General features: G+C 44.7%; 1 protein-coding gene across 1 annotated transcript in view; it reads left to right on the plus strand.

The window, feature by feature from the left end:
* Positions 1 to 24,350, plus strand: part of LOC148474932 (capping protein, Arp2/3 and myosin-I linker protein 2-like) — a 970,125-nt gene that overhangs the window by 118,284 nt on the left and 827,491 nt on the right. Inside the window, exons 10-11 of the mRNA XM_088457971.1 lie at positions 21,350 to 21,427; positions 21,924 to 22,000. Coding sequence (XP_088314097.1) covers positions 21,350 to 21,427; positions 21,924 to 22,000 — 155 coding nt within the window. The remainder of the gene's footprint in view (positions 1 to 21,349; positions 21,428 to 21,923; positions 22,001 to 24,350) is intronic.

Raw genomic sequence — 24,350 nt, forward strand, 5'->3', positions numbered from 1 at the left:
AGGGTTCTGGTGTCCATGGTGTCGGCGTTCGACATGGTGGAATATGCCCAGTTCCATTCCAGGCCCCTGCAGGGACTGATTCTGATTCATGGACAGGTGGGGACTGCTGGAGGTGGACCTCAATGCCTTCCGTCACATTCACAAGTTGCCTGTGTATGGGTCCAGAAGAACAGATGCAGGCGCAAGCCTGGTGAACGCGCTGTCAGTGAAATGGACCTTTCAGCTGGCATATGTATTCTCTATGATATCACTGCTTCCTTGGGTCCTTCGGAAATTCAAACAGGACAGTGGCACGCTTCTGCTGGTGGCTCGGCTTGGCCCAGATGTCCTTGGTACTCCAATCTTCGGAGCCTCTCCATCGACGCTGTGTTCCCTCTGCCTCAACGTAGGGACCTGTTGTTTCAGGGTCCCTGCCTTTACCCGGACTGGGTCATCTGTCTTTGACGGCGTGGCTCTTGAGACATCCATCTTAAGGGCCCGGGGTTATTCCAGCTTAGTCATCAGCACGATGCTACAGGCGCACAAGCATGCTTCCGCCAGGATTTACCACAGAGTGTAGCATACTTATTTTCAGAGGTGTGTCCAGAAACTGCAATCCTCAGGTGTTTCGTGTTTCTAGGATTTAGGTGTTCCTTCAGTCTGGGTTGGACCTAGGCTTAAGGCTCGCTTCTTTGCACATTCATGTGTCTGTACCATCTGTGTGATTTCAGCGTAGGATAGCTACACTGTCAGATGTCCGCACCTTTTTCCAGGGTGTTCTCAGGATTCAGCCTCCCTTTGTTCCCCCAGTGGCTCCTTGGGATTTGGCGGTGGTGCTTCGGTCCCCACAGGGTCCTCCATTCGAACCGCTTGAGTCGGTGGAACTCAAGTGGTTAACTGTTAAGACTGTTTTTCTCCTGGCGATTGCTTCGGCCAGGATGGTGTCAGATTTGGGAGTGCTTTCCTGTCGTTCTCCTTTTCTGATATTTCATCAGGACAGGGCAGTGCTTCGCACTCGTCCGGGTTTACTTCCTAAGGTGGTTTCTAAGTTCCACATTAATCAGGAAATTGTTGTGCCCGGCCTTTCAATCACCTGATCTCTCGGCTGGTGAGGCTTCCTTGGATGTGGTCCGTGCTCTCAGAGTTTACGTGGACCGGACTAGTTCCATTCGGAAGTCAGATTCCTTGCTCGTCCTCTTTGGTTTTCACAGGAGGGGTTGACATGCCAACAAACTATAGCCCATTGGCTTTGTTTGGCTATTTGTGAGGCTTATTCACGGGAGGGTTTGCCTGTCCAGCATCTATTAAGGCTCATTCTACTCGGTCTGTGGGCCCCTCGTGGGCAGCTCGCCATGGCGCCTCGGCCGTTCAGCTGTGTAAGGCGGCCTCGTGGTCTTCCATCCAGACCTTTCTGAGGTTCTATGCTTTTGACACCTTCACCTCTCAGGATGCTTCCTTCGGGTGCTGGATTCTCCTTTCATCACAGGAGCATCCCCGCCCTTAGTTGGACTGCTTTGGGACATCCCCAAGGTCAACCCTGTGGACCTCCTATGGACCCTGAAGTAGATAACAAAAGATATGGTAAGAACTTCCCTTTGTTTTCTCTGTTTCTACGAAGTCTATAGGGTCCACAGGGCGCCCATCCTGACGCACCTGGCTTCATATGGGCTGTGTGGTTGGTCACCGCTTCCGTCTCTATCTCTGTGAGTATGGTTCTTGTGTGTTCCAGTCTTCCTTCTCTCTGGTTTTCCTCCTACAGCCTTGGCTACTTACCAACTGACGTGCCTGTGGCTCGGGGGAGGGGTATAGAGGAGGATGGACCCAGTGCATCCTGGGAGCAGCTAAAGCTTTAACTGCGTGGTGCCCGTGGATCCAGATCCAGCTATACCCCAAGGTCAACCCTGTGGACCCTATGGACTTCGTAGAAACAGAGATAACAAAGGTAAGTTCTTACCATATCTCTTGTTTTTTTAAAGGATTTTTCTTACAAAGCCCGACTCTATGGGTCTCTTAACCCCTCGTCAAGGGGAGGCGTACTGTAACAAGGCGCGACGGCGACTTGTTTCTCTCTCGTGACACAACTGGCATCCTCCGGCCACACCTTCAGACTGTTGTCACTCCTGGGACTACTGGCTGGTGTGCTTCTTCACAGTTGTTGGCCAGTTGCTCATTTTCTGCTTTGCACGCCATTGGTGCAGTATCTTTTATATTCCTGCTGGTCCAGCGACATCTTGATGGTTAATAGCGTTTCCCTACATGTGTGCTCGGTTCCTGCCAGTTGCCTGTCTGTGCCTTGTCTGTCTGAGACCACTGTCTTTGCTGTAACACCTACCATCTTCAGTGCACTCACTGCTGTTACCATCTAGAGCAGTGTTATAGCCTATTGGCAAATTTGCAGCAAGCAGCGGTCATCTCTAATCTGAACTGTATCTACGACCTGACGTACCTGCGGCATTACCACCTAGTGGCCAATGTCAGCTTCCAGGTCAACTCAGCACCAGTGTTGCACCTCGGCCCTCAAGGCTTCACTTTATCCCTCAAGGCCGAATCACCAGCGCCACACTTCAGCCCACAAGGTCATACCTAAACTCTCAAAGCCGCACCTTGGCTCTCAGAGTCGCACCTCGGCCCTCAAGACCGCATCTCGACACTTGTGCCGTGTCTTGGCCAACAAGGTCACACCCTGGCTCTCAAAGTTCCATCTCGGCTCTTATAGCTGCACCTCAGCCCTCAAGGCTGCATCTCAACACTAGTGCCTCATCTCGGCATTCAAGGTCACACATCAAAGCACCTCGGCTAATTAAGCCGCTCCTTGCCATCTGAACCATCACCAGCTGCATAACACCTTGTGGTCTTCAGGTGCACAGTGTAAGCCCCTCCTGTCTCATATGTGAGACCAGGCAGCCACCTAAGTGTCGGTGAGTGTGACCAGCTCTAAGGGAACAGTGGGTGGCTGTTATTGGCAGAAGACCTCGCCAGCATGACTTTAGGGGTCTTACACAGTGTTTCCTTGGTGATCGTAACAGGTGCATGGTAATACAATACAACTCATCTCACAGTAACTATGTAAAACAATGTCTCTTGTCAACTGGTTTGACTCATAAATTCATGCTCCAATATATATATATATACGACTCCCAAATAAGTGCAAGTTTGAGTTGCCTCCTGTATCTGTTTCCAAATACTTAAAATATCTAGTAATAAAATGCCTGATTCAGTACAGATCGCAACTGTGATCACAATAGCAATTACGCATGCAGTCTCAATGCGAAGATATTGTAATGATTGCAATCGTAATGCTATACACAGCCTAGCATAAGGATGCCCCCTTTACATTACACATATCCGTAATACTTAGCAAGACTGCAAAAACATCGGTAACATCGACTCCATTGCAGCTTCACGCACACTAGCACAATGTCTGACCTTACTCAGAAATTGCTAACCTCATCGCATACAGTGACAGCCTGATCTGTGTATGGCCTTGCAATGGCTAATTTCTGAATACCCCTGCAATGGCATTCAAATGCACTGGCACGCCTGCTGTCACTGACTACTCCCCCATCACCACCCCCAAAGGTACTTCCTGTCAATCACTCTGCGATGGGTCTGCGTAGCCGATTGCGTGTGTAATCACAGTTGCAATTGCTGCTGAATCAGGCCCATAGGGCCAAATGTAATAGGGTGTCAGTTTTGGTAAATTGCGAGTTTGGTGCTAAACTCGCAATTTTTCACAACTCTCCAATGTAATAGGGTCTGTTCACTGAAACTCGCATTTTTCAGAGTTACTAAAACTACGCTACATCGTAACCGCAAGATCGTTACGCTACATCGTAACTGCAAGCTTAATTGAGGTTAATCTTGTGGTTACATCAATGATACAATGTTGCGACATTGTATCAGTGATGTAACCGCAAGATTAACCTGAGTTAACCTTGCGGCTACGAAGTAGCGGTTCCCACCATAGACTTCAATGGGGATTTTTCACCATTGCAGTCTAAGTGAGACACAGGCTGGCCGCATTCAGCTAATCAGGGAGCTGCTCCGACGGAGATGCTCCCTGATTGGCTGGCGGCCCCTTCAATGACGGGGCACACGTGTGCCCCGGTCATTTACGAAGAGCAAAGGTATGTGTACACACATACCTTTGCTCGGTCCGGCATGGCTCGTTTTTTGTTGCGTGGATTTTTTTTTAAGCCCCTGGAATGCCTACTTGGACAAGTGGACGCGATCTACGCATAGGAGAGGTGAGTATGGTTTTTGTTTTTCAGGTACACCCCTATGGATTACTTCGGATACTAGGGGCCTGATTCAGACCCACTCGCGAGCGGCTGTCCGCTCGCAAGTGGGTCGATGTTATGCACTGAGCAAGCGCACGACGGAGGGAGCTCCGTCGTGCACATGCGCCAGACGCGACGAGTGAAGGAAAGTCCTTCGCTCGTTGTGTCTGATCAAAGGGGGCGTGCTGTCGATGTTGATTGACAGCATGCCCCCTTTGGTGGGCGTGCCTCCCTGACGGGGGCGTTCCCACGGGAACGCCTCCCGTCAGAAGCCGGCCCACTGACATCACTAGTGATGTCAGTGGGAGTGATTTTGGCTCTGATAGAGCCAAAATCACTCCGGAGCTTGCGGTTGAAAACCTCAACCGCAGGCTCCGGCTCGCAGTTTCGATGGTCGCGATGGTCACGACCATCGCGGCCATCAAAATGCACGCTCGTATAGGCTGTGGGTGGTGACCCACAGCTATACGAGCGTCCAGGAGGACGCTCCATTTTCATGGAGGGCGGCCCTCATTCAGAGCGTGCGCTTTGCTCAGAGCGTACGGCTCTGAATGAGGGCCTAGGTGAGTATGTGTGAGTGTGAGTGTGCATGTCTGTTTTATTAAAATTTTACATTCACGGTGTGTGTTTGTTTATTTATTTCTTTAGTTGTGGAACTACAAGTGCCAGCGGGCCCGTAATGCCCCGCATGGTGGTATTTGTGGTTCTCCAAATACCAGCATGCGGGGGAGGCTTGCTGGTACTTGTGGTTCTACAACTAAAGACAATATGGAAACTTTAATTTTACACTTTACACTATCAACCCGGCACCCACTGCCCTATGGTGCCGGGGATAGCCCCGGGCTACCAGTCTAGGCCTGGGGTGCCCTGGAGAGGGGTACCCCTTTATTGGTGGTGTACCCAACTCCCCAGGGATCCCCGGCCTGGACTGACTAGCGGTCAGGGATAATGCTTTGGCCAGGGAAACCGGTGAAAGGTTTTCCCTGGCTGTGGCATTATCCCCCCGCTAGAAAGAGTTCGGTGCTGGTTTTAGAATATTCAGGGGACCCCTACTCATTTTGTCCCCTGATTTTCCAGAACCAGGACCAGCTCAACAAAGCCCTGTGCTGGTTCTTAATATACATGCCCCCTACACATTTTGGCCCCTGTATTTTTAGAACCAGAACAGGCTTTATAAAGCCCGGGGTTGGTTATGCTTTTGGGTAGGGGGTGCACATTTGGTTTTTTTTTGGCTTCTCTAAAACTCGCACCTTTTAATGCTACTCACATTAAAAGGTGTCAGTTTACATGGTCCTAAACTCGCCTAAACTTGCAAATGCAGTAGCCTCGAGCTGAAAAGTACTGTTACTAAAACTGACACCCTATTACATTTGGCCCATAATACTTTAAGTGGGGAGAGATGTATCTTGGTGTAAGTGACACTCCCCCCAACTCTCTCCTCTATACTACTCATATAAGGATGCAATGTCTGATTATACTGTATGTCTCTAGGTTGGGGCATGGTAATATAAAAATATAGCACCAAATATAATTAGGGACTTCCCTCCGGCCAGAAAACTAGAAACATTCCTGGAGTGTAAGGAGTGTAGTCTAGATATAAACATTTTGTAAATCTCTGCCTCTGCTGACCCTTTCCCATTTATATTGCACACCACCTTTTCCATGCTGATGTGTCTCTGATATCTGGACTTTATCCAGCCAGCTGTTGTTTAAAATAACAGCCCTGGCAATTACCATGACTCCTTCATTCTGCTGCTGGGTACCTCCGCCCTCTGCTGATGCTCTGCCCAGAAGCTCTACCTCCACTTCACTGCCCCAGCCGCAGTCTCCCAATTACAGCTGGCTCCGCCTCCACTTCACAGAACACCAAATCGCTGCTGAAACCTCTCTCAGAGACCGTCTCCAACCCGGCTCCCGAGGACATCACCCCCGGTCATGCCCACCAAAGAGACACACAGGAAACCGCTGGTCCCTCTGTGTGTGTGTATAAACATATATATATATATATATATATATATATATATATATATATATACAGTCAGGTGCATAAATATTGGGACATTGACAGAATTTTCATATTTTGGCTTCTATTCACCACCACAATGGCTTTGAAATTAAACAAACAAGATGTGCTTTAACTGCAGACTTTCAGATTTAATTTGAGGGTAATTACATCCAAATCAGGTGAACGGTGTAGAAATTACAACGATTTCTATATGTGCCTCCCACTTTTTAAGGGGCCAAAGTAATGGGACTATCAACTCAAAAGCTATTTCGTGGACAGGTGTGGGCTATTCCCTCGTTATTTAATTATCAATTAAGCAGGTAAAAGGTCTGGAGTTGATCTAGGTATGACATTTGCATTTGGAATCAGTTGCTGTCGACTCTCAATATGAGATCCAAAGAGCTGTCACTATCAGTGAAGCAAGCCGTCATTAGGCTGAAAAATCAAAACAAACCCATCAGAGAGATAGCAAAAATATTAGGTGTGGCCAAATCAACTGTTTGGAACATTCTTAAAAAGAAGAGCTCAGCAGCACCAAAAGACCCGGAAGACCACGGAAAACAACTGTGGTGGATGACAGAAGAATTATTTCCCAGGTGAAGAAAAACCTCTTCACAACAGTTGGCCAAATCAAGAACACTCTCCAGGAGGTAGCTGTATATGTGTCAAGTCAACAATCAAGAGAAGACTTCACAAGAGTGAATATAGAGGGTTCACCACAAGATGTAAACCATTGGTGAGCCACAAAAACAGGAAGACCAGATTAGAGTTTGCCAAATAACATCTAAAAAAACCATTACAGTTCTGGAACAACATCCTATGGACAGATGAGACAAAGATCAACTTGTACCAGAGTGATGGGAAGAGAAGAGTTTGGAGAAGGAAAGGAACTACTCATGATCCAAAACATACCACCTCATCAGTGAAGCATGGTGGTGGTAGTGTCATGGCGTGGGCATGTATGGCTGCCAATGGAACTGGTTCTCTTGTATTTATTGATGATGTGACTGCTGACAAAAGCAGCAGAATGAATTCTGAAGTGTGTCGAGCAATATTATATGCTCATATTCAGTCAAATGCTTCAAAACTCTGTGGACGTTGCTTCACAGTGCAGATGAACAATGACCCGAAGCATACTGCAAAAGCAACCAAACAGTTTTTTAAGGCTAACTAGTGGAATGTTATGCAATGGCCAAGTGAATCCCCTGACGTCCGATTGACCATGCATTTCAATTGATGAAGACAAGACTGAAGAGAAAAAGGCCCCAAAAACAAGCAGGAACTGAAGACATTTGCAGTAGAGGCCTGGCAGAGCATCACCAGGGATGAAATCCAGCGTCTGGTGATGTCTCTGCGTTCCAGACTTCAGGTTGTAAATGTCTGCAAAGGATTTGCAACAAATTATTAAAAAGTGAAAGTTAGATTTAGGATTGTTTAGATTGTCCCATTACTTTTGGCCCCTTAAAAAGTGGGAGGCACATATAGAAACCGTTGTAATTACTACACCGTTCACCTGATTTGGATGTAATTACCCTCAAATTAAATCTGAAAGTCTGCAGTTAAAGCACATATTGTTTGTTTCATTTCAAAGCCATTGTGGTGGTGAATAGAGGCCAAAATATGAAAATTCTGTCAATGTCCCAATATTTATGCACCAGACTGTGTATATATATATATATATATATATATATATATATATATATATACAGTACATATATACAGTATACCGTGCTATTTTTAAGCAGGAACTCAGTTCCTGAATCTCTCATTAACTGCAGTGTGACATAATGTCCTGGGTCAAAATGTATTTTCCATAAGATACGTTTAATTATAAAGTCCCTTTTGAGTGCCTCCTTTTCTAAATATTATATATATATATGTATATATTAAATATTGAAATATCATATAATTGTTTTTCTATAGCACCACTCACAGTTTCTGTACCCATTTTTACAGAAATATAGCCCTATATATAGATAGATAGATAGACAGACAGACAGACAGACAGACAGACAGACAGACAGACAGACAGACAGACAGACAGACAGACAGATAGATAGATAGATAGATAGATAGATAGATAGATAGATAGATAGATAGATAGATAGATAGACAGAAGTTCGGCACTCAGCTGGTTCCCATGTATCACTTTCCTGGGTGCCCTCCGTAGATTCAGCTAAGCAGCTGAAACAATGTATAATTAACACACACACGCACACACATATATATATATATATATATATATATATAGTACATAATTAATATTGCTACATATACATAGCTTCTTGATACTGTACATATAAGTTAACATACATTTTACCTCAAGAAGTAACCATTTCATATATAGAAATCATGAATTACCATGCATAAATATTTTTCTTATACACCATGGGTGGTGTCCAATTAGCCCCGAACATTGTTCAGACGCTAATTGATCCCTGTGATCAACGAAAAACGGGGATTTATCACTGATGATCCCCGATGGTTTTTTTCACCCTATCCTACTATTTTGGGCAAAATAATAGGTTGTTCTCCTGTAAACACATAGGAGTCGCAATAAGCTCGTGCACCTACTGTATGTGTTCTCGCCTTTCTTTCCTCGAAAAAACGGCTTTTATCGTGGATTATTTTTCGGGACAAATCAGGTCCCGAAAAAAAACACTGATAAGTGCAGGAGCCGGGCTGACTTCAGGGCTAAGTGGATAGCCCCGGGTGAGTTAATTAGCCGCTGTAATTTACCGCGGCTGATTGGATACCCTCTTATGTTGTAAATAAATGAATTATTTTTGATTACCTCATATTTTTATTAATGCAACCTTTTTCTTTAACCGTTAACCTGGTTTACATGGTTACATTTTTTTATACTGCTCCATCTCTCTCTCTCTCCAAATTAACTATTCCCGTAGTGATCCCATCATGATGTCTCATGGCACACTTCAAGGATGTCCACTTTTCCCTCTGTTGTTCAGCATTTCTTTAGATCCTATACAGAGGGTGTTGCAGACCTGTCTAGATTAGAGGGCATTTGTATTAGTGATACGCAGGTCAAATTTATGTCACTTGCCGATGATGTGCTAATCTATATTTCTAACCCACAAATCATCACTTGGACTGCTCCTGGATAAATTGGAATGTTTTGGTCAGGATATTTTATTAACTTTGATAAATCGGTGGCCTTATTTTTAAAGTGTGGTTTTATTCGTACTTCATGGGCAGCACATCTACCAATTAAATGGGCAAAAGGCCAAATCTCCTGTTTGGTCATCATTCTTCCAAAAGCTATCCATAATCTTTACAAATGTAATATAGGTAGAACTTTAGCTAAGATTATTACTGATTGGGAGTGGAGCTTAGCCTATTTTATAGGCAGACCTTTTGAAAATGATCTACTTTCCAAAGCCTTTATATCCTTCAGGTGCTTACTTTTGTTCCACATGGATTCTCTCTCTATTGTTTGCTTTGAAATTTTATTTGGAACAAAATGTGCCCATATTGGTTTGGTGAAATCATTTCAGCCTAAAACTAACAAAGGTATTACTTTCACTGATGTGGTGGCCTGCAATTATGCTGACCTTCTATGTTATTTACGGGATGGGTTGCATCATTAACAGATATATGCAAAAAGTCCCTAGAACATTTTTTTTACCAAACCTATCCCTAGTAACATTTTTACATATGTCTGATAAACCATCTCATTTACTCGATAACCCTCAATTTATGACTACACAGAAAATTTGGCTTATTTTACAACATAAATTCAAATTGAACTCGCACCAAACTATCCATTTATCATTTTTGCAGAACCCAGATTTTTAGAAAGGGAGGCTTTTTACCCTTTACATATGTAGAGTAGGGAGGGGATGTGCTCTGTTGGCCAATTCATTGATACTCATTCAAAAAAAACCACGTTGTTATTCTGAAGCTATCACTTAATTTCCTTTTATTGGAACATTTGGCATTTCCTTCCTTAAAGCCCAATATGTTAGTAAGGTTTTGAAATAAAAACCAGCTGATGACTGGGGCAACCCTCTGCACTATCTTCTATTGAGACCTTTCTCTTAATTACAATTTTTTAAGGACCACTTTAGATTACCCTTTAGACCAGTGATTCACAACCTCGATCCTCAAGACACATTAACAGTCCTGGTTTTAGTGATATCCATGATTGTGCAGAGATGGTTAAATCACAATAACTGAGGCACTAATTAAGTCACTTGTGCTCAAGTATGGCTATCCCTAAAACCTGGACTGTTAGTGTGCTTTAAGGACCGTAGCTGGGAACCCCTGCTTTAGACAGATATTGTTCATTGGCTCTTTCCCTCTTTGTCAATACAAGAACTTCTTAAAATGCTATCTTACTCTATGACCTTTTGCTGATTTGTACCACTGTCTATGTGCTTGTCACTTAATTAGACATTTCTGGTTGTCCGTCTGGAGATTTGATTATTCTTATTTGCCACCTGTCCTGAACTTCGGCCTGGCCACAGATCTGCATCAGCCTGACTCTTGCCTGCTTTGTTGAACTGGCTATCACCTTCCACTCCTGCCAGAATCCTGACCTTTTATCAACTTCACTTGGTATTTACCAAGGGGGGCCATGACATGCGAGGACATAGCAGCTAAGACCAAAATGCTTTGTGATGCTACCTGGTGAAAACTTTGCACCCTTGGAATGAGTAGTGTCAAACTAGACAGGTTGCTTCAGGAGCTCATTTTTTGTTGAGTTCCATAACAAATGTGTAATGTTGAGGTAAACCATCTGGATCTCATCAGACCAAAGATTGAACTTGTTATGCGAGTATCTCATCTGATTATAGGCTAATTCCAAGAGATATTTCAAGTGAGTTTTCTCCAACAATTACTTTTCTTATCATCAACCTCCCATAGAATGCAGATTAGTGTCAGCATATTGCTGCCCTATAGACAGCTTGTACCATCACTTACATGGAATACTGTAACTTAGTCAGAGATGCCATAGACCAGTGGTTCCCAAACTGTGCGCCGTGGCACCCTGGGGTGCCTTGGGACACTTGCAGGGGTGCCTCAGGTTGGTGGTCCAGCACCAAATCAAATTATTTATTGTCAATGTAATATAAATATGTGAACAAACAGAAGTGCAAACTAGTTCACCACCACATAATATAACCATAAGGATGACAGGTAAGCACAATTTACTTCACTTTACTAGTTTATTAATTTTTTCTCTGAATTTCTCAAGAACAAACTTAAATTTAGGGGTGCTGTGAAAACAATGCTGATACTCTAGGGCGCCATGATTAAAAAAAGTTTTGGAACCACTGCCATAGGCTATTGGTGACTTCCATAGCAAGATTTCTTCTGACAAGCATTCTTAGTTTTGGAGAACATCATGTTATATATAAAGTCCCAGTTGTGCTATATGCTCACCATTTTGATATTGTCGACTAGACAGTGCTCTGGGCGATATTAAAGGTCTTTGACATCTTTTTATATAATTCCCTTGATTGTTTATTTTCAACTAGCATTTGCCCGCAGCTTCGCACGTGTGGATGTCTGTTATTGCTCAGTGGAACTAAATTTACAAGACAGAAGTAGCATCTAATATTGTGACGTATATTTTATATTGTAGACATTGATTACAAAATGTCTTTATAAACAATATTTGCGGTGTTTCCTTCAGGGATTAACACAAAAAGATGCTTGGAGCTACTAACTCCCGAGCAAGCCACGTAAAGCTGCCCATGTCAAACAAATCTTATCTTGTAGATCTCAAATCCATTTGTTCTTAACGTACGGGTTAATAAGGGTGCAAGTAACATGAGCAGCGACTCTATGATATGTAGTATTTGTCTTGGTGCGCCATCTACTGGAAGTCAAAGTTGTTATCACAGTTTTTATTTCTAAATCTAGCACAAATCAGGAGATAGAAACACAGACATATCTTCGTTAGTTGCACACAAACAATGTTTCTTTCAAAGTTTTTTTTCGAAAATGTTTCTAACTAGCCATCATTTCTATGTAGGATATACAGTACCTACATAGTTAACATTCTTACTTTTCTTGCTAAGGGTCACAAACATTCCCTAGTGACATAGGTGTTAGGATCAGATGTCTGCATATATGTGAAGGTTGATTACAATCTATAGCGATTGCTTTCTGTGCTGGCATCCTTGTTTTTATTTTGGAGATTGGGTATTATGGTCACATTCAGGGTTGCACAGAAGTCTGCAACAGATGTGCTAAAAAAATAAAAGCAAATCAACTGTATTAAAACATGGCTGCATGTATGTGGTCACACTGCCCCTATCCATCCTGTTCTGAAAGTATCAGTCATCTCTATCAACACACATTACGAGAGTGGGAAATATTTGACCCTGTCAATCTGTTCATTTATCTGGTACTAGAAATCAGTCTGAAATCTGATGAATCTCTGGATGTGCTCAGCTCTGAAAAGCCTGCAATATATGCCCATGACAAGCCCTTCAAACACTTAGGGGTACATACATTTACTAAGGTGCGGGTTTTTAGAAGGGGAGATGTTGCCCACAGCAACCAATCAGATTCTAATAGTATCTTCTAGAAGGTGCTAGATAAATGTTAAGTAGAATCTGATTGGTTGCTATGGGCAACATCTCCACTCCTTAACTTCTAAGTCTATGAGTAAACACCCAGTTGCTGCAAGTGGAGATGCAGCTGAGATGCCTACGGCTCTGATATTGCTGCAAGTAGCAACTCTAAATCAGTCCCTTTAGCTGTACAAAAGTGGACTTTAATAAATTAACTGAAGACAACTAAATTTGTCAGGGTATATTTAAGCCCATCTTAGCAAAATGGGTGACTACTTATGTAATCAATAATTGTCTTTTTTAATTATGATTTTTTCAGAAGGTTTGTTTAACAGACAACACAGAGGGTGGTATGCACTAAATGTTTTCTGGGGTTTCACAGCATTTTCCATATTGTGTGGTCATAAACCCGGAAGTCCAGAGCGCAGCTGATTGCAAAGGACAGCTCTTATAGGAAGAGCTGTCCTTTGTGGTACTGATCGCATAAGTTAGTACATATACGATCAGTAGGAACACGGTGCCTGGCGGGATGTACTCCGCGAGGTTAGTACATCCCGCACAGAGTGTTTTGTTAAATTCTGTTTTATAGCCATTGTAAACACCTAACATAAAACTAGAGATGTGCAGTTCTGTTTTGGCTAGGATCTTCCCACCAAGTTTGGATCTGGATGACAGATAATGTGTTGCCTCGTTCTGAGAGCCAAACTTTGAGGAAAGATCTGAGACAAAGTTTAACAGCCCATCTCTAGCATAATTTCTATCCTGGGAGCCTATTAATTTTACTTTTGGGCACTCAATTCTGCATGTTTTTAGTAACGGGCCCATTAGTTATCAAGGGTTCCAATTGGACCACCTAATAGTCAGCAAACTCTGAAAATTTGTAGTTTTTTGAGTTTGCCTGTGAAACCTTTGCCATCTATGTTAGACCCGGCAGTGTGAAGTGCAGAATAACTATAGGTATTAGAGATTGAGGAGACAGGTACTTTTTGGAGCAACTGTCCCTGGACCATAACAATACAGAACTGCTGCTGTCGATAAGTATCCACCACCACAACTCACAGTGATTTGGATACTTACTGTAATTATCGTGGACCCATAGGTATAAATCACAGTATTTCGTGGCTCAGGGTTTTCTAGTTTCTGTCATTTCTGTAATAATGATGACTCGTTGGTTACTAATGTTAATAACCTGAATTTTATTGATTTTTCTTTGCTTTTAAACTTGATAGCATGTGCTTATCTACAATCGGTGAAGGTTGTGCTGTGCTCACAGGCACCTGGTTCCAGTGAGACCCACAAAGCACACCCTCATCAATACATCAGAGCCGTAACTAGACATTTTGGTGCCCTGGGCCAGGAAGAGCATTGCCCCCTTCCCTGTAGTGTAAACAGAGACAGTGTGCACCGCAAGTGCACGCACCTAAAAAGGGGCATGGTACTCTCCATTCACATTACACTACATAGTAGTGTCCCTTATACAGTTTAAGCTACACAGCAGTAGTGTCCCTTACACATTACTCCACACAGTAGTAATGCCCCTTACGCATCATGCCACACAGTAGTAATGCCCCTTACACATCATGCCACACAGTAGTAATGCCCCTCACACACTATGAACACAGTAGTTAGTTTTCACTCTAGGTCCGCTGCAAAGGGAGGGTCGAAGACGCACACGCCTCCGAAAAGGAGGCATGGCCAATGAAAAGGGGGTGTGTCCCCTTTTTGACACTCTTGGGGGCATGCCCGACACTTACAGACATGCCGGGCAGCCCCCAAGCGCTGCGGTCACTGTGAATGGACGCCGGGCACATGCGCCCAGCATGCATTCACCGATGGTGACCGCTGCACCTCTGTTTTCTCTAACAGCGGGACACTGTGGGCCGTGGGAGGGGACAGAACCAGCTGGCTGTTTCAGCGGGGTGCTGCGCCGGAGGGCAGGGTGCTTTCTGACCTTTAGAAATAGGGCAGGGCGCGTCGCCCGCTGAAACAGCCTTGCGGGAACGCTAGCAGTAATGCTCCATACACATTATGCCCAGGTAAAATTCCTCCCCTTACACCTTATGCCACAAAGTAGAAATACCATCCCCCATCTCCCTCACCCTCTTCCTCGACAGACTTAGGGCGGACAGTGTGACAATGTCTGTCACTGTACTGGACGCTGCCTGCGCGCCCAGATAAACGGCTCCTCACTTCAATTTCGCCACTATGTGGAGGCTGTACAGAAGATTCGATATAACATCTCTCCTGTTCATACAGAAAAAACTGATTACAGAAGACGGCTTCCTTAAGAGTGCTAGGCTGGGGAAGGCGCAGCTATTAGTGCTCGGCTGAAACAGTCAGGCAGCCGGCAGGGCAGAACTGCAGTGAAGGAATGGAGCCAGATGCAGTGGCGGATCCAGGGAGGGGGGCGAAAAGGGCGATCACCCCCTGTACACACTGCCACAATTCCCGAAAGCTCTGCCCTGTAGTATCAGCGAGGCAGTCAGATCAGCTGGTACTGATGCCTGTCAGCAGTGCAGCCGCGCGGCACAGCACCAGCGCAATTTAATTGACAGACTGTCGCTGGCCTCCATGTCCTCCTTCCGGGCGCCCACTGAGATTTTGTTACCAGCGGGCGCCCGGTCCCCTTCCTACAGCGGCAGCCAGAGACGGAGGCTAGAGCTCACTCGTGAGCTCCGACTTCTGGCTCCTGCAGTGTTCGCTATGGGAGAGACGTCATGACGTCTCTCCCACAGTGTAGAGGAGCAGCCGAGCACCCGGACAGCAGCGGACGCGGGAGCGGGCCTTAAGGTAAGTATTAGGTTTTTTTTTTTTTTGTGCAAGCAGCTGGGGGCATTACTTAGGGGGCACTTCTACTGGGGGCATTACTCAGGGGGTACTACTACTGGGGGCATTACTCAGGGGGCACTACTACTGGGGGCATTGCTTAGGAGGCACTACTACTGGGGGCATTACTCGGGGCACTATTACTAGGGGCATTACTACTACAGAGGGAGCATTACTACTGGGGGCACTAATACAGGGGCATTACTACTGGGACATTTATACAGGGGCACTACCACAGGGTGCACAACTACTTGGGGCATTACTACTGAGACACTAATACAGGGAGCGTTACTATTGGGGACACTACCACTGGGGGCATTACTACTGAGGGCACTACTAATGGAGGCACTGCATAAGGGGCACCTCTACTGGGTGCACTGCATAAAGGGCACCACTACTGTGGGCCCTGCATAAGGGGCACAACCAATACTGGGGCACTGCATAAGGGACTCTACCACTACTGGGAGCACTGCATAAGGGGCACCACTGCTGGGGGCATTGCATAAGGGGCACTACTATGGGTATTGTGTATTAGGGGCACTGCTACTGTGGGCTTTGTTTAAAAGGGGCACTACTGTGCGTCATAACATGAATAAGGGACACTACTATGTGGTGTAATGTGAATCAGACGCACTATGGGGGTCATTCAGACCCACTCGCGAGCGGCGGTACGCTCGCAAGTGGGTCGATGTTCCCCACTGCGCATGCGCACGACGGAGGGAGCTCCGTCGTGCGCATGCGCGAGACCCGGCGAGCGAAGGACTTTCCTTCGCTCGGAGTGTCTCACCAAAGGGGGCGTGCTGTCGATGGTGACTGACAGCACACCCCCCTTTGGTGGGCGTGCCGGGGGCGTTCCTGCCAGACGGGGGCGTTCCCATGGGAACGCCTACCGTCTGAAGCCGGCCCCACTGACATCACTAGTGATCTCAGTGGGAGTGATTTTGGCTCTGATAGAGCCAAAATCACTCCAGGGCTTGCGGTTGAGAAACCCGACCACAGGGTTTCATTCGCAAGTCCGATGGTCGCGATGGTCAAAACCATCGCGACCATCTTTTTGCACGCTCGTATATGCTGTGGGTGGTGACCCACAGCTATACGAGCGTCCAGGAGGACGCTCCATTTTAATGGAGGTGGGACCTGATTCAGAGCGAGCGCTCTGGTCAGAGCGTCCGGCTCTGAATCAGGGCCTATGTGCGGTGTAATGTGGATAAGATTGTGCATCTGGTGAGTAATATTTCATGTGGGTGCCAATATGCATGTTTTTTTTTCCCTGTGTATTTTTTAAGTATTTGTTGAAAATAGTAGGGGCAGAACTCTAAGTGGGAGGAGTAAATGAATAGAAAGGGGAGGAGTCAGTACTAATTCTTAACCCGCCCCCCCTAAAAGTAAAGTCTAGATCCGCCACTGGCCGGATGCACCGCTGCTAATATACATATCAGTGGGTGTCCCAGCAAATAGAAATTGCGGTGGGTGGCCGGTTCCGCCCAAGGGCACATTGCGCTCTGTGTGGCAGCACTGGCCGCACCACCCTAGTTACGGCCCTGCAATACATCATACTTACGTTCCTGGCATCTGATCTGCAGAATTCACCAGGATAATGGTGCAGCTGCCATTTTTCCCAAGATCTGCGCATTACAGTAGACTCTGGCACAGAGCCAGATCTGCTTGGCAACTGCAATGGTGAGGGGTGGGGTGGTGCCTGTACAGAGACTGCACACAGGAGCTCATTCAGACCCGCTCACTAAGATGCATACTGTACTCTCGCTGCTGCCGATGGTATGCAGTATGTATGCATTGTGCCAAAAACCAAATGCAGTGATGCGCTCAATCAATCAGTGTGAACCTACAGCAGCTGACATACAGAGGATACTGCCACAAATCCTCTCACAAAAGGCACAATGAAAATATAACTATGTCTGCGCTTGGGATCAATAAAGCATAAAAGCAGAATGGAGCAATACGTTTACCAAATGTTTAATAATGAAATACACATAAAAAAAGAACCACAGTGCCTAAATATTAAATGAACAATCAAAAGGTGCAAATATACATCAGTACATAAGAAATGGATATATATCATAATTCTGAAATGAAGTTTTTTTTAAAAAAAGGTCAAAATACAGAAGATAGAGTCCTGCTTAGTAGAAAAAAAGAGGCTTGTGAGTTCTGATAATAAAAGAATGTCACAGTTTGCATAAGCACGGTGATATAAATGCTTTCCTGTTTCCAGAGGGAAAGCCAGCAAAAACAGGTGTTCCTAAGCACAATAGACTCACCGCTCCCCATCTGCTAAACAGTGGTAATCTGGATATGCCTGGAGGCTTGTATGGTATGTCGAAGCTGGATTATTGGCTGAGACAAGATCAGTTTAAAATTGAATCGCAGTGACGCCATCTTGTGACTGGCCGCAAGACGCCATCTTGGAAATGAAATCGCAAGATGCCATTTTAGATAAACTCACACTTTAGTACATGTGGCGATATTACTATTAGCATCATGCGATTGCATCTTACACCATTTCTCATACACACATTAATACGCACAATTGCGCAGTTAACTAGTCGCATATTAGCGAATGCATAAGATCCTGTATGAAAACGCCGAATATTAGCTTCATGCACATGCATCTGCCCCAAGTTAACTAGCGTCTTTACATCAAACCCCACATACTCACACATTACATATCCACATACAAGGTTCCATAAGCTTGAAGGTATAAGATTCAAGTATGCACATTTACTATAATTGCTATGAAATAAAGATTATTTTGTAACTAAGGTTTTATACGTGATAAATGAGCCATGTTTGGTATTGTACTGATGCGTACTCTCTCAACAGTATTCCGGTAACATCGATGTAGAGATCGCAACATGCATTCTCAACTTATGGACCGCAGAGACTTCAAGCAACAAAATGTACATTATATGACCAACTGTTAGGATTTGCATGAGGCGGGAAACCAGAGACCACCAGTTGTTAGAGGCTGGACTGTGTCTATTTGAACCAACCTGTTAGATGCCTTGTAACATATGCCCTCTCCTTTAGGACCAATGGTATTAGCAACAAACTTCTCTATTGTGTTGTCTATTTCTGGGGGGGTATAAATATGTGTGCTCTGACCCTTGGTTCCTAGTCTTCGTGCTGAATGCTGATTGATGAGTGGTTTCTTGCTGATGCCTACATCTGGTCCAGAGCGCTGCGTATGTATAACTGTACTTGGGCCTGTATAATCCTTTGCGCTAAATTGTACTTATAACTAGCGTGTAACTGACTGTACTTTTACTTGAATAATACTTTGCGCTTTGGAACCACAGGTTCTAGGTCTGGAGTCTTTATTTACTGTATAACTGCGTACGCAAAATAGCGTCATCCTTAGAGGTTTATAGGCAGGATATCAGAAGGTATAGGCATGGGTATATAGAGGTTCAAAGGCAGTATTGTTAGGTATTAAAGTTGTAGTGTGGATGCAGTGTGCCTCTTATGAGAACCAAGATAGTTACACTGCGTGGGGGAAATACAATGTATCTCCTGTGTTGAGCTGGAGAACACTGGTACAGCGTAGTCTCCCTCCAACAAAACACATGCAGCGGGGATACCGATTACAACAGGATGGTCTGCCGCTCACCATCGATGCAACCCACAGGAGGTCTGGAAATTCCAGCAAGGAGCCTGGACACTGCGGTTAACCCTTGGTTGAATGCACTGCCACCAGGGTGTCATACAGTGAATGGATTAATTCTGGCTGCACAAGGTCTCCGTGTAATCTGTTTGAAGTTTCACAGGAACAAATGCAGGCCTCAGAGCTCTCCTTTGCACAGGTGTCAGAGCCACTCTGTCCATGAATAACAATTTATACAGGTAGTGACCTATCAGAGCATTGGTGGATCATCAGCTTTCAATTACATGTTAATTGCATTCCATCTGCTTCAACATTAAGAGCCGTATTCAATTAGAGCGGACTCGCAATACCTTTCCGCCTCCCAGACTTTTAGCCTACATCGCGTGTTTTGTAGGCGGAAAAGTATCTCCTGCGTGCCCGCTTTACCCCGTATTCAATTTGAAAGTATGCAAAAACGGGACCCGGCGAAACTTGAACAGGCGGAAAGTTCTGTCAGATTTGGGAAAATCAGCCTGACACCCCCCAAAAGATGCTCTGACATGGGGGTTAGCTATGGTGGCCCCCGATTTGGCTTGCTGAAGGTGTTTGGTGTTTTTAAACGGGCTCAATACTGTAGCTGCTAAGTAGCGTTTTTGTATAAGTGGCGAAGAATAGTATTCAGGATTTTTTTTGCTGAAAATAGGTTATCCCAGCAAATTTGGGGTACTTGAAAATGGGGGCCAGCATAATTAAAAGTTGCTAAACTGAAGTTTACAAAATTGTGAAAAATCCACCTGCCGCAAGACCCTGCAATGTAAAAAACACCTGGGACATACTTGGGGACCCCTCTGAAGACTATTTCGCTAGTTTTTGACTTCGTCCCCCCAAATTTTTTTTTTTGCCCCCAAAATGAAAATTTTTGGGGTGTTCTTAAGTGTGTTTTTTAAAAATTTTGATGTAGATTGCCTTTGAGGGACTGTCTGATGTCTGCACGTGGGTTCCCGCAATGTTGCACCCCAAAACCCCAATTCTGCACTTTTTTCCGCCTGCTATTCATAGGCGACACTTTAATACCATACAAGCCTCCAGGGATATCTGGATTACCACTGTTTAGCATACGAGGAGCGGTGAGTCTATTGTGCTTAGGAACACCTTTTTTTGCTGGCTTTCCCTCTGGAAACAGGAAAGCATTTATATCATCGTGCTCTTGCAAACTGTGACATTCTTTTATTATCAGAACTCACAAGCCTCTTTTTTTCTGCTAAGCAGGACTCTATCTTATGTATTTTTACCTTTTTTAAAAAAACTTAATTTCAGGATTATGGTATATATCCATTTCTTATGTACTGATGTATATTTGCACCTGTTGATTGTTCATTTAATATTCAGGAACTGCAGTTCTTTTTTATGTGTATTTCATTATTAAACATTTGGTAAACATATTGTTCCATTCTGCTTTTTATGCTTTAGTGATCCCAAGCACAGACATACTTATATGTTCATGTATGCATTGTGCGCATACCTTAGCGAAAGTTCACAAAGCATTTACTCGCTGCGCTTAGACAGCCCAGCAGAGTGGGTGACAGGGGAAGCCGTTTTTAGGTGGTAACTGGGGCTGGCCATTAAAAACAGGGGGGGGTGGATGTGCAAACGCAGGCGTGCCTGAGCATCTCAACAGCGTGTGCATAATTAAAAGACAGCATCATAGTACACGTCATCTGGCTTGTTTTTACACTGAAGTGCTCGCAGTGCTTGCGGCAGGGTATGGTCAACCTCAAGTGCTGCAATCGCATCTGATGTACCGATGGTTGCCTACACTTCCTGGACATGACGTGCACAAGTGGGCGTGACGTGCAATTCTGGGCGTGCCAATGCATTGCTGTGCGGTAGCACTGCCTATGCAATTTGCATACACGACGTGCGAGCGATCTCATATAGCGTGCGGCTCTGAATCAGGCCCACAGGCCCCTTGCTCTCTTAAACTGCCCCTGCTTCATACAGCTATTATAAGAGACTGGAAATATGTGTTTTGCTATTTTTCCTAATTGATTGTAAATATTAATATTTAGCAGAAGTACAATAGTTTTTATTATTATCATTATTATTGTTATTTCAGAATCTCTATCATTTTCTGAATCACTGCACCTCACTGTGCCACCTTAACCTCTCTGGAACAGACTGTGCTTTAGACTCTGTAAGTATGCCTTAAATCAGGGGAGAGGAATCTTTTTCTGCCAAGGGCCATTTTGATATTTCTAAAATCATTTGTGGGCCCTGTGCAGGCAACGTCCCTCCATGTGATATCACACGGCGGGGGAGGGGCCACAATCGCCGTTGATTACAGCAACCGGAGCATCCTTAGGATGCTCCAGGGAGCTGTAAGAGTAGCGGTGTGACCATTGGAAATGACCTAAGGATTCTCCAGGCGGTACTGCTGCATAGATTCTGGCTGCAGGGTGCTATTCTAGGCACCCTGCTAGCGAGATGAGGCTAGCAGAAAAAAGCTTCCAGCTTTATTGATTTTCGAGTCCCGCCTGCGGTTGCTTTGGCAGAGCCAGTCCAAATGATTTTGCGGGCATTATATAGCCTGCATGTCGGACGTTCCCCATCCCTGCCTTAAATGATTCTCTGTATTCAAAATAAATTCTCTGTATTAAACATTATAATGTGTTAAACTTTTTTTTCTATAGCTATTTGAGTCCTTGCTTCATGGCTGCTGCTCAACTTTGTCCTATCTAAATGCTGGAAGAAATGTCTATTCACACAGGTAGGTTTTACTAAAATATCTGAAATTCTGAAATGTGTTTAACTAATGTGTGCTCCATTGTAAGGTAGTGATGGAAATACTGTAAACGCCCTAGCGACAGTTATCAGCTTTTTATTAAATTAACATAAAGTAACTAGATTTATCAAAGCTTGCAAGGGCTTACAGTCCCTTCACAACGGCAAGCAAAATAGGTAGCCGAATCCCATACCAATACACTATCAGGCCTGCTGGTAAGATTGTGCCGCTGACCCCATTAGGGTCAAATCAGCCTACCCAGTGTATTGAAGGGGAGCGCACCTAACAAACATGTAGCAAGATAGTCACTGTAATGCTTTCCCTGCCACGCAAGACTCCCAGTAAAGAGCTGAACCGCCACCAAAAACAAAAGTGTCCTCCTCTGTGAGTTGTATAGAGGTGAGAATACTGGGAACGAATAAGGGGGTGTGATACTACTGAGGCTCCCAAAGCCAAAGCTCTATTAGTCACCAGGACATTCTCCTTATTACTCTGCCACTCCATGACAGCGCTGCCCAGGAACAGTGGGGAAAAATACAGGACAAGAGCAAAGTACACTGTGGCCACAATTTGACCAAATACTCAAAATCCTTCACAATGATGAATCGGAGGTCAAGAGACATCCGGAACCCAGTCCATTACTCCCAAATGAACCACTAAATGTTTGTCCTTTATTTTGTATCTGGCCTGCAGTACCTCTGTGCCACCAGAGGAGCTGCTGATGTATTCTGACATTTTCTCCTCATGCAGGAGTTAATCTTACTCCCCTGCTTAATCACCTGCACCTGCCTCACAGACTATTTATTCCTGCCCCTCACTATGCACCTTGATGGTCGTTGATTGCTTTCCCTGGATTGTGGGCCTGATTCAGCAAGGAACGCAGTTGCTAATATGCACTCAATTGGTCGAAATGTTGCGTACTGTGCATGTGAACTAGCCATTGTGATCTGGACTGCGACTGCAGTAATGATGCACACCCATCGCAGAGTGATTGACAGGAAGTACCATTGGGGGGGGGTCGGATAAACGCAGGTGTGCCAGTGCATTTGAACGCCGTTGCAGGGGCGTGCATAAATTAGCCACTGCGATGGCATACGCAGCTTGAGCTCTCAATGCATGCAGGAAAGTTAGCAACTTAGTGGTAGGGTCAGACCCGCCTTACATGTGCGAGTGGCGTTGATATACTTTGATGTAACCAATGTTTTGGCTGGATTGCAAGATATTTCGGATATGCGACAGGGGAAGTGGGCGTCTGCATGTTGTCCATGCGAGTGCTTTGCAATTACAAATATTAGCATACTTTCGCAGCAGAACTGCGTGCATAATTGCATCAGCGATCCTTTCTAAATCAGTCCCTGTTCTCCACTGCCTGAACCTGCACTCCTGTCTACTGGACTTCTGCAAGCTGCAGCTCCACTGTTGTCTGTGAGTATGTATCATCTACTATGCAGGTTTTTGCCTTGGCTTGTATCTAATCTGTATATCTCCAGCCCATAATCTGTGCAGCTCCAGCCATCTGGGCTTCTGCAAGCTGTTCCTCCTACTACTGCTGCATTTGAATCTGACTTATCCACTCTGCATCAAATGGTTATTGTTTGTATCCAGCTTTACATACCTTCAAGTTTCTGTTTACCACCAAATTTATATTTAACTATGCTCCTGACTCCACAGCTGTCATTACAAGTATCCAGTTACTGTACATAATACTAGAAACCCACGGGGGGACCATACGAGTCAGCCAACCAAAAAAGGCAAGGAAGGAGAGCATCAACAGGGATAACTTTTCACCAAAGAATAGGTGCGAAAAAAAGTGCAGAATTGGGGTTTTGGGGTGCAAACTTTAAAAAAAGTACCCTGCAGCCCTTGGAATATCCCCTAAATGTTAGCTGTCAAAAATGTTTTAAAAAGTAGCATAGGACATCCCAAAAAAAATGGTTTTGTTTTTGTGAAAAAAAAGTAGGGGGACAAACTTAAAAACTAGCGAAATAGACTCAGGGGGGTTCCCCAAAGTATGCGACAGGTGTTTTTTTGGTTGCGGCAGATGGATTTTTTAACAATTTTTAAAGTTCACTTTTGGGACTTCAAAATATGCTTGCACCCATTTTCATGTATCCCAAATTTGATGGGACTAATTGTTTTCCCCCAAAATTTTGGTAAATGCTATTCTTCACCACATTAACAAAGACGTATAAAAGCACATGCCGACACCGTTTAAAAACCCCAAATACCTTTTAGCAGGCCAATTCGGGGGTACCCATAGTGATCCCCCATGTCAGATCATCTTTTGGGGGGTGACAGGACTTTTCGATACTTTTTCGCTGGGTCCTGTTTTCGC

This window comes from Taudactylus pleione, unplaced genomic scaffold (assembly GCF_031769625.1).
Source record: "Taudactylus pleione unplaced genomic scaffold, aTauple2 ptg000799l, whole genome shotgun sequence".
In the NCBI taxonomy this organism is placed as follows: Eukaryota; Metazoa; Chordata; class Amphibia; order Anura; family Myobatrachidae; genus Taudactylus; species Taudactylus pleione.